The 15,685-nt window shown below is 36.1% G+C and overlaps 1 protein-coding gene across 3 annotated transcripts in view; it reads right to left on the bottom strand.

The window, feature by feature from the left end:
* Dennd6a (DENN domain containing 6A) overlaps positions 1–15,685 on the bottom strand; it is a 55,347-nt gene that overhangs the window by 3,573 nt on the left and 36,089 nt on the right. For all 3 annotated transcript variants that reach the window (XM_074044023.1, XM_074044022.1, XM_074044021.1), the window contains 7 exons: positions 9,656–9,721; positions 9,508–9,572; positions 8,183–8,272; positions 2,121–2,174; positions 1,905–2,014; positions 1,615–1,717; positions 353–427 (listed from right to left, as the gene is read on the bottom strand). In XM_074044023.1, coding sequence (XP_073900124.1) covers positions 353–427; positions 1,615–1,717; positions 1,905–2,014; positions 2,121–2,174; positions 8,183–8,272; positions 9,508–9,572; positions 9,656–9,721 — 563 coding nt within the window. The remainder of the gene's footprint in view (positions 1–352; positions 428–1,614; positions 1,718–1,904; positions 2,015–2,120; positions 2,175–8,182; positions 8,273–9,507; positions 9,573–9,655; positions 9,722–15,685) is intronic.

A 15,685-nucleotide genomic window follows, 5' to 3' on the forward strand; every position in this document is an offset into this window, starting at 1 on the left:
TTGGAAACTTTCAACCTTAGATTAGAACTTACAGAAGCTAAAAAAGCAACTAATATGCCATTTTAATAATACATTGCTGAACTCAATAAAAGACTTCTCTGTAAATTCATAGATAATAATAAAGCATACTATGTGGCATAACATGTAACAATGTTTTTGTAGAGTTCATTAGACTCCATGTAGATATCTTTAGAATAATATAGCATCATTATGATCTTGAATGATCAAATATTTTTAGTCAGATTTACCATCAACTGGTCTATCTTAAATTACAAATGGATTACTAGCTCAAATGAGAGAAAGTATCTTCACAGAAAGGTCGATTTAATCCTCAGCTGCTTTGGTTACATACCAGCTTATTTTTCAACTTTAATACAAGGTCTACTGTTTCTACTTCTGTGTGTTTCTGGATCCAGAGAAGCAGGTCCTAGAATAATAAGCAAATTCCAGATCAGTACATACTCAAAATAATATTCAGAACTCTCTATCTCAATGGGCAAGGTCAATGGGAAGAAAGACCAAGAAGGAAGAAGAAAACAGGGCATTTAGCTTAGACATAGCACTACAATGCAAGAATAATTCTCACAATAATCTAGAAATTATTAATAAGGTAATTTTAGATATTAGTCAGAACAATTGTCTAATACTTGGAAGTAAAATAAAATGTGAGAAAGTATTTCCTTTCCGAGGTGGACCTTTTATATCAAGCAAGAAAAACAAAAACTGCAGCTTAATGCAATATTAACCCTCATCACCTCCACAACAGTGAGTAATTTATAAGGAATATTAGCTAATAAATAAAAGTAACTGAACATAAATATATTAGTGGATATAAACTTTGTATTTTCAAAGATGCTCTTTTGGGCTTACTTTCAAGTTCCCTTTACCATAGTCTTTTTCTCAAAGCCACAGCCACCAAGTCCATCACACCTTAACATGTAAAGCTAAATACAAATCAAAATAAAACTATCCTTTATGTTTTCACAAGTAGTTTAATTTAAAATAAGCTGATGATAAATTATAAAAAATTCAGCCCAATCACATGGAAAAATTGTTAACACAAACTGAAAGAGGTGACTAAGTCATATTGGAAACAAGATGAAGTTAGACTGCAGGAATTTAAATCCTAATTCCAGGATATACTGGTAAGATCCTCCAGAAAAAAAAAAAAAAAATCTCTGGTTTATAGCATTTGCCAATTTCTGTGGTATAATATTCCTACCACATGTGATTTCAAGTTACCAACTAGAGGTCACTGAATGCAGAACTGGGAAGAGATGTGCAAGTTAGCTCTATGGACCAAAGCAGGTTGTATTCCAGCACACTGCTGACTCTATTACTTAGTGGCAATGTGAACTGAGGCAAATTGATTTAACTTGTAAGCTACAGGTATTCCACAATGCACAAAACATACCTACCTCAATGAACTGTAAAGATTATAAAGGAGTCTTCATGTAAAGAACCTATATAATCCCTGAAAAATAACACAGGATCTAGGAAAGTTAGTTATGATTACTTTTTATAAAGAAGTGGATATGAGTATTATTTTCAACCTCTAAGAATAACTTAGTTTCAATACTTGTTAGTCATCACACAAACACACAGTTTTCAAACCTCTTCACAAAGAGCTTCTAGATGAAGTGCCTCTAATTTTTGGGTCATTTCTTTCCGCCTTGCCTTGAACCAGCCATCAAAATTTGGAGACTTTAGAAAATGCCTACATTAAAAAAAAAAGCAAAGTTTCATTATGATTGACTTCTTCTCTACAGTATCTTTCTTACAGCTCAGAAAACCAAGTCAAACAATAGAATTTCTAAAAGAATCTAAGTTTAAGTCTACTTTTTTGTTTTATTTTCTTTTTAAGTAAAACTCCACAGATGGGTAAAGGGGGGGAGGGGACTAACTTATAAAGTCCAATCCAATCGCCTTTTATTCTAGAAGTTAGCTGAGGTCCAGTTTTCTCAAGTGTTTTCATAAACTCTTCAGGAAGGAACTGCCTTAATTGGGGTGGACTCTAGAAAACGAGACAGATCTGTATTCAGAAATTAGGAACAGACACATTCAAAAAGATAATTATAGTTACACAGCTCAAAAAGGAAATTATTTGAATGTATTCATACCTTCCATGGAGAAATACTTTTCTGTAAAGGCATCAAGCTGGCCACATATCTTTCCTAAAACCAAGAAAAAAACATTAATAAAAGTTAGGAGTTCTTACCCAGATATCTTTAACTTCAATAAAGTATCTAGTGTGATATTCTGAAATTTATCTTCTGGTCTTTATCCACAGTTCCTACCTCATAACTCCCTCTAAGGCAGGCCATAGAAACTAAAATTTATGTTTTCCTAAGGCAAGTCATAAAATTGTCATCTTCCTGTCTCTCCCTCCAGTAGCTGCTACCCATGAAGAAATCCTCCTCTACCTTGTCCCATAGTAGATGATAAAACCCCCATATAAGAAGGGTCGTACGCCATACCTGCAAGGAAGAAATGCTGAAAAATCTGAACAAAGAGGCTTTACTGGCTTTTCCTACCCAGTCTGTCAGCACTAGATCATAGCCTTTTGGTCCAATCATATTTTGACACAGTTATTCATGCTTCATTCATGCCTATGCAATGAAATCTCCATAAAATTTCAAAAGACAGGGTTTGGAGAACTTCCAGATAGCTAAATGCATGAGATTCCTAGAAGGCAGTGGACCTGGAGAAAGCATGGGAGCCCCATACCTCTCCCAATGCATTTCTTTTTCATACCCTTTGTAGTTTTTTTTTTTTATAATAAACTAGCTAGCATCTTGAGTTCTTTGAGCCACTCAAACTAACTGAACTCTAGGAAGGGGACTGTGGAAACCCCAATTTACAGCTCCTCTGTCAGAAGCACAGGTTAAAAAAAACAAAACAAAAAAAACCCTGGGGCTTGCCTGTCATCTAAAGTGAAGGGGGAAAATCTTGAGAATTGAGTTTTGGCCAGCGAGATCTGATGCTATCTCCAGATAGATAGTACCAGAATGGAATTAGAGGACACCCAGCTGTTATCTGATGCAGACTGATGACTTGCTTGCTGGCGGGGAGAAATTCACATTACTCTTGGAGTCACAAAAGTGATCTGTGTTGTGTGAATATAGAAGGAAAAACTGAATCTGAGTTTTTCTGCTAAGGAAGTTTTTCATTATGCTCTTTCGATGGACATAAACAAATCCTCATTTTCCACAACTGATATAGCTAAATTTAGGTTGAGTGGGAAGTCAAATTTTCAACAAAACTTAACTAGGTCTTGGATAATCCAAGAGACTATTTTTTTTTTTTTTTTGAGATAGGGTTTTGCTATCTTGTCCTGGCTGGTCTTGAACTCATGAGCTCAAGTGATCCTCCAACTTCATCTGTCAAGTAGGTGGGGCTACAAGCAGGTACTACTACATCCAGCTCATTATTATTATTATTATTATTATTATTATTATTGATGGTTCTGGGAGATGAACTCAGGCCTCACACTTTACCACTTGAGCCACTCTGCTGGCCATTTTTACATCAGTTATTTTAGAGGCAGGATCTTGCCCAGGCCAGCCTGGACTATGATCCTTTCCTATTTGTGACTCCTTGTACAGCCAGGATGACAGGTATGTACCAACAGGCTCAGCCACTGGTTGAGATGGGGTCTTGCAAACTTTTTACGTGGGCTGGCCTTGAACTGATTCTTCCCATCTCTGCTTCCCAAGTAGCTGGGATTATAGGCTTGAGCTACCATGCCTGGCCCCAGCTGAGATTTTTAATGATAACAATTAACTTTATTGAATAACTATGTGCCAGAAAATGTACCTAACATTTTACATGCATGTGCTCTTATAATTACTTACAACCATCCTATGTGGTAGATATTACTGGGAAACCAAAGGTTCAAAAGTTAAATAACCTGACAAAAGGAACACAGTTTGGACTTGAATTCAGACCTATTTGACTTCAGTCCATGCTTTTAAGGACTACAATAAAGTTCATTTATTTAAACAAGCATTTAGTTGTTGGTGTTTTGCAGTGCTGGGGTTAAAACCCAGGGCTTCAATTCCCTCCTCTGCCTGACACACAGGTTTAAATGGAACAAAATTAACAACTACTGATGGAGAAAGAATATTTCTTCGCAAAATAAATGGCAAAGATCACATTGCTCCATATAGTGTTCATAGATTATATTAATAAATACACAAAATCTATGACGCCCTCTGCAGACTAGGACCACATAATGATAATGCCTTATGCTTACATGATACTCCAGTGAATTTCTTAGAATAGTATCATTTAATTATTTATTCCATAAATATCTGAGTATTATGAAATGTGAGACTAGGGAAATGATAATGAGCAAGACACACATGGTCCCTGTCATCATGGAACTTACAGTCTCATGGATTTGTTATCAAACTATGCTTAAGAAAACAGTATCAACCTTAAAAGCAACTGAGGCCAATAGGAAAAGGGGACCAGGAACTAGAGAAAAGGTTAGATCAAAAAGAATTAACCTAGAAGGTAACACACACGCACAGGAAATCAATGTGAGTCAATGCCCTGTATAGCTATCCTTATCTCAACCAGCAAAAACCCTTGTTCCTTCCTATTATTGCTTATACTCTCTCTACAACAAAATTAGAAATAAGGGCAAAATAGTTTCTGCTGGGTATTGAGGGGGGGGGAGAGGGAGGGGGCGGAGTGGGTGGTAAGGGAGGGGGTGGGGGCAGGGGGGAGAAATGACCCAAGCCTTGTATGCACATATGAATAATAAAATTTAACAAAAAAAAAAGAAAACAGTATCAAAAACTAAATTCTCCCAAAACTAATGAACCAATAAAGAAATGGGCAAGTGAACTAAACAGAACTTTCTCAAAAGAAAAAATTCAAAAAGGGAGAGCACACAAGGGAGGGGTGAGGATAGGTAAGACACCTAAAAAAAAAGAAGAAATTCAAATGGCCAAAAAACACATGAAAAAATGCTCACCATCTATAGCAATAAAGGAAATGCAAATTAAAACCACGCTAAGATTCCACCTCACCCCTGTTAGAATAGCCATCATCAGCAACACCACCAACAACAGGTGTTGGCGAGGATGCGGAGAAAAAGGAACCCTCTTACACTGTTGGTGGGAGTGTAAACTAGTACAACCACTCTGGGAAAAAATTTGGAGGCTACTTAAAAAGCTAAACATTGATCTACCATTTGATCCAGCAATACCACTCTTGGGGATATACCCAAAAGAATGTGACACAGGTTACTCCAGAGGCACCTGCACACCCATGTTTATTGCGGCACTATTCACAATAGCCAAGTTATGGAAACAGCCAAGATGCCTCACTACTGATGAATGGATTAAGAAAATGTGGTATCTATACACAGTGGAATTTTATGTAGCCATGAAGAAGAACGAAATGTTATCATTCACTGGTAAATGGATGGAATTGGAGTACATCATTCTGAGTGAGGTTAGCCTGGCTCAAAAGACCAAAAATCGTATGTTCTCCCTCATATGTGGACATTAGATCAAGGGCAAACACAACAAGGGGAGTGGACTTTGAGCACATGATAAAAGCGAGAGCACACAAGGGAGGGGTGAGGATAGGTAAGACACCTAAAAAATTAGCTAGCATTTGTTGCCCTTACTAAAGAAACTAAAGCAGATACCTTAAAAGCAACTGAGGCCAATAGGAAAAGGGGACCAGGAACTAGAGAAAAGGTTAGATCAAAAAGAATTAACCTAGAAGGTAACACACACGCACAGGAAATTAATGTGAGTCAACTCCCTTATAGCTATCCTTATCTCAACTAGCAAAAACTCTTGTTCCTTCCTATTATTGCTTATACTCTCTCTTCAACAAAATTAGAGATAAGGGCAAAATAGTTTCTGCTGGGTAATGAGGGGGTGGGGTGGAGAGGGAGGGGGCGAAGTGGGTGGCAGGGGGGAGAAATGACCCAAACCTTGTATGCACATATGAACAATAAAACAATAATAAAAAAAAAAGAAAACAGTATCAGAGAAAGAAACCTTAGGTTTCTTTTAACTTTCTTTTAAGGTACAAAATGTGATTACATTTTATTTTACATCAGACTAGCTGAGCAGAAGTGCCCATGATAGGCATGGTCCCTGCTTAGACTAACCCAGGCCAAGGCAGAGTGCACAGCAGTAGCCTGTAGCCCAAAGCCCAAAGCCCACAGCTGAGCACCAACCCTGACCAGGCAGTTGCAGCTGCTCTCTGGGGTCTTATGACAGAGCGGCCCACAGGCTGCAAAAAGAGAAACCTGAAGGGCTCCGGGATAGAATGAAACTTTAGCAATAATGGGATAGGAGCAGTGTTCTTGCCTGTTTCTGTTTATAATGGCAACATAGAAAAAATACTATCAGGTACCCAGCATAAATGCAGAATTCTCACTGTGACAGCCACCTTGCTCACTAACACCACAAGATACTAATACTGCTTCTGAAACAGATCCCCACAGTCCGTGTGGAAAAAACAGCTCTCAGCCCAAAGATGATGATGTTTAAAAAAGGAAAGAAGCTGAGAGCATCTTGAAGAAAAACAGATTGGATAAGGGATTGGCTAAGTCAGCAAGAAAATATCTGCCTCAGCACTATTTGAAACACCAGTGCTGTGAAGAAAAGGGCATCTTCTGGGCAGAATTTCTAAAGGTTTTTCTTTGCCTCTACTGTTCTTTTCTATGCTGTTTCCTGGGCTGGGGGATCTATACTGGAAGGCATTTGACAACTTCCATCATCACCTTTTCTTTTCTTTTTGTTCCTGGGATACCGCAGTTTGACCTCAGGGCCTCACACTGGCTAGGCAGGTGCTCTACCACTTGAGCCACTCCATCAGCCCACCAGAATGTTTTGATGAAAAATTGGATCTTACTATTCACATAGTGGAGTTTTGTATCTGAACTCTGGACAGCTAACTACAGACCAAACAGGATCCTTGAGTGGCTGCACCACTTGTGTTTATTTGTTCTGCAAATCCTGCATTCCTATTTTAGTAAATCAAAAGTACAGACACTAAAACCATGTTTGTAATTATACTTATGGTATCAACTAATAAGCATATGAGACTGATTAATACCTACTGTAACAATTTGGTAGTAAATTTTGCTTGGATATTTATCCTAAGTATCTAGTATAAATAGTTTTAACATGCTAGACATGATGTACATAGTATTTTTAAAATTACATTAGCATTAATTCAGTTAAAACACTTTGTTTCAAAAGAATGAAAAGCTCTGAAGTAGTAAATAGTAACCAAGAAGCAACTACAAACTCTACTGTGGAGCTGATTAATAAGGCACATAATGGGCACCTTTTACTCTTCAGCACTCTAGATTATTGGATTTAATCATATCATTTGTGTTCAACTTTGTGTGTTCTTAAAATCAGCTTTATTCTAAGAAAATCTCTGTCTACTTTAAAAGACTGGAAATAGAAAAAAGTAAGTTTTTGCCAAGTTAAAAAAACTGACATCAAGTTTAAATTCAAAATAAGGCTGGCAAAGTGGCTCAGGCAGTAAGAACACTGCATAGCAAGTGAGGCCCTGAGTTCAAATGCCAGTGCCACCAAAAAAATAAATAAATAAAAAATACATTCAAAACAAACCTAAAAGGTAATTAAGGGTAAATAGAATCAGTCATATGTTATAGATAAGCAAACTAAGGGTTAGAGGGAGGAACTGACTTACCAAACTTGCACAGTTAACACGAGAATGAAGAATTCTGGTCTCTTGTAAAGGGCACTTTTTTAAATCACTAAATCACTAAACATACTAAGTGGTAAAACACACAATTTAAGATAAAGTTTTAAGATGAGGCTGAGTTCAAGTTCCAGTGAGGTGTGGGGGAATGACGATGAGGTTTTTAAGCTAGATGTGGTGGTGCTGGCAATATCAACATTTGGGAGGCTAAGGCAGGAGGATCACGAGTTGAAGGCCAGAATGGGCTACTTAGGATACTCTGCTTCAAAAACAAACAAACAAAAATAAGGTCTGGCTGGGGATGTGGCTCAGAAGTAGAGCACTTGCCTAACATGTGTGAGGCCTTGAGTTCAATCCCCAGTACCTCCCTCTGCCCACAAAAAAAGGGTAAGTTTTAGAGTATGGGAAAAATATTCATATACCCTTCAACAAATCATTAAATTAGACAAAGATGTATTTGTTTACTTACTAGTGGAATGATGAAGCTTTGTGTCAATTCTAAAAAATAGCGTCTAAGAATAACACTTTGAGCCTCTGAAGGACGCTTCTGTTGGACACCCTTAAAAGAGGAAACAATGTAAACAAATGAAAATGCTATTTTAAAATATACCATTCATACTAGCACTGAATGATCCTAAAACACTTAGGAATAAGCTAGCTCTGTACAAAACCTGTGCACCAAAAACTACAGGAATTGGCAAACTTTCTGTGAAGAATCAGACAGGAACTATTACAGGCTTTGCAGTTTATGGGTAGTCACCCATTCTTTGTGGGGTTTTTTTGTTTCATTTTGTTCCTTTTAAAATGTTAACACCATTGGACTAGGATGAAGATCAGTGGTAGAGTGACTGCCTAGATGCCTGAGGCCCTGGGTTCAATCCCAGCACCAAAAAGGAAAAGACAAAAAAAAAAAAAAAAAAAAAAAACCAGAAACAATGATAACCTATGTCAGGGAATATAAACAATGGATAATTACCACATTCAACTGCTTTGTAGACATTTACACTTGGTATTTAAAAAAAAAAATACCCTAAACTTCATGTTCAAATAATTTAATGTGAAGTTCATGTCATGCCCTATGAAAAGAATCTTTAGACAGAGGCTGGGAAGAGAAAGGGGCAAGGAGACAGAATAGGTGATCCAAGGGTAAGAGCAAAAAGGCCTGGTGTGGTATTGTATGGTAGAATGACAACAGATAACAATTATGTATATTTCTTAAAAGCTACAAGACAGGATTTTGAATGCTTTCACCATAAAGAAATGATGACCGTCTGAGGAGACAGATATGTCTAACTTGATTTAAACATTACACCAATGTATACACGTATAAAACATCATAGTATTTCCACTGATATGTATTTTTATGTTTTATGTATCAATTTAAAAATAAATTTAGATTAAAAGATCTTTGGAGCAAAACCTAAGTGCCTGTAGCTTAGGGAACTTCATTCATTCCACACCTTTAGATAGCAGTTCACAATGAAGACAATGGTTATTTATTCCATATTTGTTAATACTATTTACATGATTTTTACAAATGCTGTCTCCTACTATGAGATGCTAAAGTAACTCATGGTAAAATCTGTAACTTTTTCACTGTAACTCCAAAGTCTCTAGAATGATTAGCACTAAGTTTATAGCTTTACCCCCAATATTGCTGTTACTTTAGTTTCTTGATTTTTATGAAGCTTTGATTTAAAAGTAAGATTCCATTTCATACACAAAGTACATACTAACTCAATATTACGTGCCTAAATAACAAAATGTAAATTAATAATATGAGCTAGTAATTACCTTTTGTAATTGTTTTATGATCTCTTCATCTCTATTCAGATATGGCTTGTAAGAAGTATAAACTCCTAAGAAGTGAAGAAAAGATGATAAACAGAAAAACCCAGCAACCCAGTTAAGTATATATTTAAAAATTAATGAAAGTCAATACCAGGTTTAGAATCCAAAGTCTTTAGGTTCTTCAATTTTTTCACTTTAACTTGTTTAGGAATTTCACCTGAAGGAAACAACACAAAAATTCTCATAATTGGACTGGGGGCTGTAGCTCAGTGGAGTACTTGCCTAGCATACACAAGGCCCTGGTTTCCAACCCGTTAGCGGTGTTACAGCTAAAGAACTCTTCTTAACATCATTTAATACTTAAGAGAGTTCATTCTTGGTAATTTTAAAACTGGATAAAGGGAACACTGTAATATAATTTTACAGAAACAATTCAGGTACTAATGTACATTTGGTCTTTCATTAGTATATATTTATTATTACTAAATAAATCTGTAATTTAAAATTTATATGTCAAATAGGAATAAACTATGCTTGAAGAGTAAATGGAAAAGAAATTCCTAAATGACTGTGCAGATTCAAAAGTTTTGTTTATTTTTTATTATCTCCCCACATTCTGCATTTGCATTATAGAAACTTAGATTGCCACCAAGTGGTGATAGTGTGTGTAAAAACCACAGGTCTGAGCCACAGATGGACAGAACTCCTGGCAAGGCTGCTGTATTGAACAGCTTGTATAGTACATGCTTTAGCCAAGGTCTGTGGTCAAGGGAAGTTATCATGTAAGCAACCCTTGTAACAGGCATGAAAAAACAAAATGCCTCAAAAGTTACAAAAAGTGTCATGAACATACCTACTTTACCAGATTTTTTTCTCCCATTCTTTGCTCTCTCTGCAGAAAAGTAAAGAAACCTAATAACTGAAAGACAATCTAAACCTTGTCTAATTCAAGAGTATAAATATGTAAAGTATCTTTGTTTAAATCATTACATAGATCACACTGCTAATTATAGCATGCATGAGGTGGGATCACAGGAATGTTGGAACATTTTCACTCACAATCTTACATTGTTAAAAACTTTTTAAAGTATGTACTATGTCAAAACAGATTATTTTTAAAACTTTTTACTCTGAAATAATTTCAACCTTATAGAAAAGGCAAAAAATAGTCTATACTGGAAATTTGTCACTTTCCCTGATAATAACTTTAAACAGATACTTGATAAAGAAGCAAAATCATGGATTATGGTGTTTACAGACTTTTTTTTACTAAGTCAGTAAATATTAGTAAATGCAAAGTGCTTATCAGACAGGAATAAAACAGCTAAGTCCAGATACCAAAGGGCTCTCAGTCTCAAGGTGAAATATGACAAAGAGAAATGACAATACAAAGGTATACATGCTAGATAAAATTAAGAAAAAGTAACTGCAGAGAGTATCCTAGACAAACAGAAATAAGAAAAGTATTCAGGATTTTGAATCAAGAAGATGACATTTAAACAGTGTTATAAGAGAAATAAAAACTTAACTGTGCCGGGCACAGTAGCTCACGCCTGTAATACTAGCTCCTCAAAAGGCTGAGATAAGCCCAGGCAAAAAGTTCAGGAAACCCCCAACTCAACTAATAAAAGCTGTGCCCAGTAGCAAATGCCTGTCATACCAGTTATGCAGGAAGCATAAATAGGAGAATGTGGTCCAGGCATAAATATGAGACTTATCTGAAAAGTATCTAAAGCAAAAATGGCTGGGGGCTGGTGGAGTGAGTGGCTCAAGAGGCAGAGTGCCTGCCCAGCCAAATATGAGGCCCTGAGTTCAAACCCCAGTACTACACACACACACACACACACACACACACACACACACACACACACACGAACACACTCCACTTAACCGTGGGAAGAAGGTGAAAGACCTTTTAGGTAAAAAAGTTAAATCGAGAAGCACAAAGAACATGATGCTTACAAAGTTACAGATAATGGTAGCAGGGATAGGAATAGCCATGATTCTCTGAATATCTATTCTTTGCCAGTCTCTGCTATAAGAACATTGCATAAATTACTGCATTTAATCTTTACAATAAAAAAAGTATGACTCCCATGTCACAGACAAAGAAACTGAGGCACAAACAAAACTGATGTACCAGTTCCAGCTATTTACTGCTATAATCTATTCTGACTAATGAGTGCCCCATTCAAACCGTTGTCAGCTCTGTCATAACAAGACACAGAGAAACAACCTGTTCCATGACAGTCTGATAACATGCTTAAGCTAGAATATTAAATGGGGCATTCCAGTTTCAGAGCTGTCACACTTAACCACCACATTCTGATAGCAGGAATAGAAAGATGAGAGAATAGACAGGAGCTGAAGCTAGAGAAGTATAGTCAGAACCAGAGAAATATAAAGATGCCTGACATGTAAAGAGATTGAAAGCATGGGAGAATAGTAAATGAGCATGACATGATGCTGCATTTTTAATACACAGCCACCAGGTGTGATAGTACATACCACAACCACAGGTCTGAGACAGATGTTAAGTGCTCTACCATTGAGTCATGCTCCCAGCCCTTATTCAGCTTTGGAAAAAGGAAGGAAATGATGGTACATGCTATTAACATGGATGGATCTTAAGGATATTATGCTAAATGAAATGGGCCAAAGAATAGGTACAGTAGGACTCAACTTGTATGTGGTAGTCAAACTCAGAGGCAGAAAGTAAAATGGTGGTTACCAACATGGTTGGGGGGGTAGTTTACAGAAAGCTGTTGTTTAAGGAAACAGAGTTTCAGTTTTGGAATGAAAAGAGTTCTGTGGAGGGCTGGTGATGGTAAGTACACTTAACAACATGAATGTATGCAATTGAACTGTATATTTAAAAATAGCTAATTTTATGTTACATATATTTTACCAGAATTTTAGAAAAAGGAATGAAATTCTAACTCATGTTTAACATAGGATCATCTATGAAACATGGTATTAATATCAGATACCAAAAGGACAAATACTGTATAATTCCATTTAGTATGAAGTATGTGTATAGAAGTTAAACTCACAGACAAAAATTAGAAAAGAGGTTATCAGGCTGGTGCAGTGGTTCAAGTGGTAGAGTGCCTGCCTAGCAAGCATGAAGCCCTGAGTTCAAACCCTGTACCACCACCAAAAAAAAAAGAAAATTGGTTACCAGGGACTGAGGGGAAGAGAAGAATATATTATTTAATGGGTACAAAGCTTCTGTTTGGGATGATGAAAAAATTCTAGACACAGGATGGTTGTAAAACATTATGTACACTTAAAAACAGTTAAAATGGGTTGGAAACAGAGCTCAAGTGGTAGAGCACTTGCCTAACAAGCACAAAGCTAAGTTCAAACCCCAGTACCACCAAAGAAAAAAAGTTAAAACAGTAAATTTTATGTTATACATACCTTACTACAATAAAAATTTTTGAAAGAAATGGGGAAAAGTATCACAACAAATATACCAAAATTCTTCTCTTGAAACAGATACTACAGGTCTTATTGAAAATCACTGAAGCACTTCTAGTGCCTTTGCTCACAACCTATTCCCTCTATTATCTGAACAAAGACCAAACACAGAACATTTCACATTCTTTAGCATCTATCCTTCAGTAACCACGAAGGGTTATCATCTATCCTGTAGTGAAAAAGATAATCCATAAAATGATCCAAATAAAACTGCTGAAAGAAATAATCAGAGACAGCACATCATCTCTCTTCTAAGAAAGGCTACTTAAAATAATGTGCAACTAATGTTCTACATATGCCCTCATCCTCATTTTGAAAAATTAATTGTTCCCTTCCCTCTTTTGGTCCTAGATCCTGTTTTTAAAAGGAGAATTTTCAGAGTACGAAGAACGTTACCTGGAAAGAGACATCATAAGAAAACAAACTAACCAGGGGCAGTGACTCACTCCTATAATCCTTGCTACTTATGAGACTGAGATCTAGAGGATCAATGTCTGAGGCCAACCCAGGTAAAATCCTTGAGACCCCCATCTCCAAAATAACCAGAGCAAAAAGGACTGGAAGTGTGGCTCAAGCAATACAGCACCTGCTTTGAAGTACAAAGCCCTGAATTCAAACCCTAGTCCCACAAAAACAAGAACAAAAAAACCCCTCCAACACGATTAATGGTAAAATACTGCTATTTCCCTAAGAGAAGGAATAAGAAAAGGATGTCTGCTCTCATAGACTTTTATTCAATATTGTACCAGAGGTTTTAGCCAACATATAGGTGAATAGATACTAGGTAAATTAGAATGAATGAATTAGAAAATGAATAAATCAATAAGTATTATTCAGATAAAAAAGGAATAAACTCTCCTTGTAGATGACATGATTTACTATCATAAAAATCCTGGAAAATCAACAACAAAAACTAGAAAAACTAGTTACAAGACCAATATTCAAAAGTAAACTCTATTTCTGTCAATATGCACAAACTAATCATACTTCTATAAACTAGGAATAAAAATCCAAAAACAATTTAAGAAAATAATTCAATTTATAAAAGCATTACAAGAATAAACTACAAAGGGATAGATTTAACAAAAGAAGTATAAAGCTTGTATATTGCAAACTACAAAACATTCCTGAGAAAAATTTAAAATTATCTTAATAAATCATGGGCTTGGAACATTTTTTTTTTTCTTTTTTTTGCAGTACTGGGGTTTGAACTCAGGGCCTACACCTCAAGCCACTCCACCAGCCCTTTTTTGGGGATGGGTTTTTTTGAGATAGGGCTTTGCAAACTATTTGCCCAGGCTGGCTTCGAACCGAGATCCTCCTGAGCTCTGCCTCCTGAGTAGCTAGGATGACAGGTATAAGCCACTGCTGCCCGGCACAGTTAATATTTTTAAGAAGGCAATTCAACCCAAATTTGGTTATATATTCAAGATAATCCCTATTGAAATCCCATCTGAGTTTCTTGGAGAGATTAGCAAACTGATTCTAAAATTTACATGGAAAAACAAAAGACCCAGAATAGCCAGAACAATATTGAAAAAGAAAAATGTGCAGAACTTACACTTCCTGATTTTGAAACTTATTATAAAACTAAAGGAATAAAGACAGTTTCATGCTGGCATGAAGACAGATATGTAGATTAATGGAATCAAAATAGGAGTCCAAAAAACGTGCCCTTGCATTTGTGGTTAAATGACAAAGAACCAATACAATTCAATGGGAAAAGAACAGTCTTTTTCTACAAATGGTGTGAAGACTACTGGATATCTACATGCAGTAGGATGATTTTAGACCCATAGCTATTATCATGCAAGTACGATTAACTCAAGGCAGATTGTGTACCTAAAAATAAATGCCAATACAAGAAAAATTTTACATGAAAACATAGGTGATAATCTTTGTGATGTTGGGTTAGGCAATAAGCTCTCGGATACATTGGAAGGCCAATCATGAAAGAACAAAACTGATAAATAAGACTTCTTTAAAATTAAAAACGTCCATAATCCAAGACACCATTAAGAAAATGAAGACAGAACAGGAATATCGGAAACTGAGTTGTGCCCAGAACACAGAAAGACCTCTTGTAGTTGAATACCAAGAAGACAAACAATGTAACTGATAAAAAAGAATGAAAAATTCAGACAGACATTTCACCAAAGACGATATATATATGTATATATGTACATATATAGAATGAATGATAGCAAGTAGAAGAAAAAATGCTCAATAGTAGTAGTCATTAGGGAAAGCAAATTAAAACCACCATTTCAAATACATGAAAATGGCCTTAATGAAAAAGACAGTATCAAATGATGGCAAGGATGAAAAGAAATGGGAACTCTCATACATTGTTGGTAAGAATGTGAAGTATTGGGACACTCTGGAAAATGGTACAGTGTTTTCTTAAAGTTAAACAGATTTATCATTTCATGCTACTCTACTAATGATTTCATGCAAAAGTTCTCCACCTACATGAACTTGTTTCCATTGGAAAGAAAAAGAAACAGCAGCCTACTATATTAATAATTAATTGAATAGTCTAGATTAGCAGAACCAAACCATGAAAATAAATCTCAAGATTTTAAAAAAAGTCTCATATTTTCTCATACACCTAAGAGTTTAGTAACTACTGTTCTCTGAGGTATCATCACTATCCACCAGAACACTAATGGAATGGCTGGGGACCGTGACATTTACC

The sequence above is a fragment of the Castor canadensis genome, chromosome 10 (assembly GCF_047511655.1).
Source record: "Castor canadensis chromosome 10, mCasCan1.hap1v2, whole genome shotgun sequence".
Taxonomy (NCBI): Eukaryota; Metazoa; Chordata; class Mammalia; order Rodentia; family Castoridae; genus Castor; species Castor canadensis.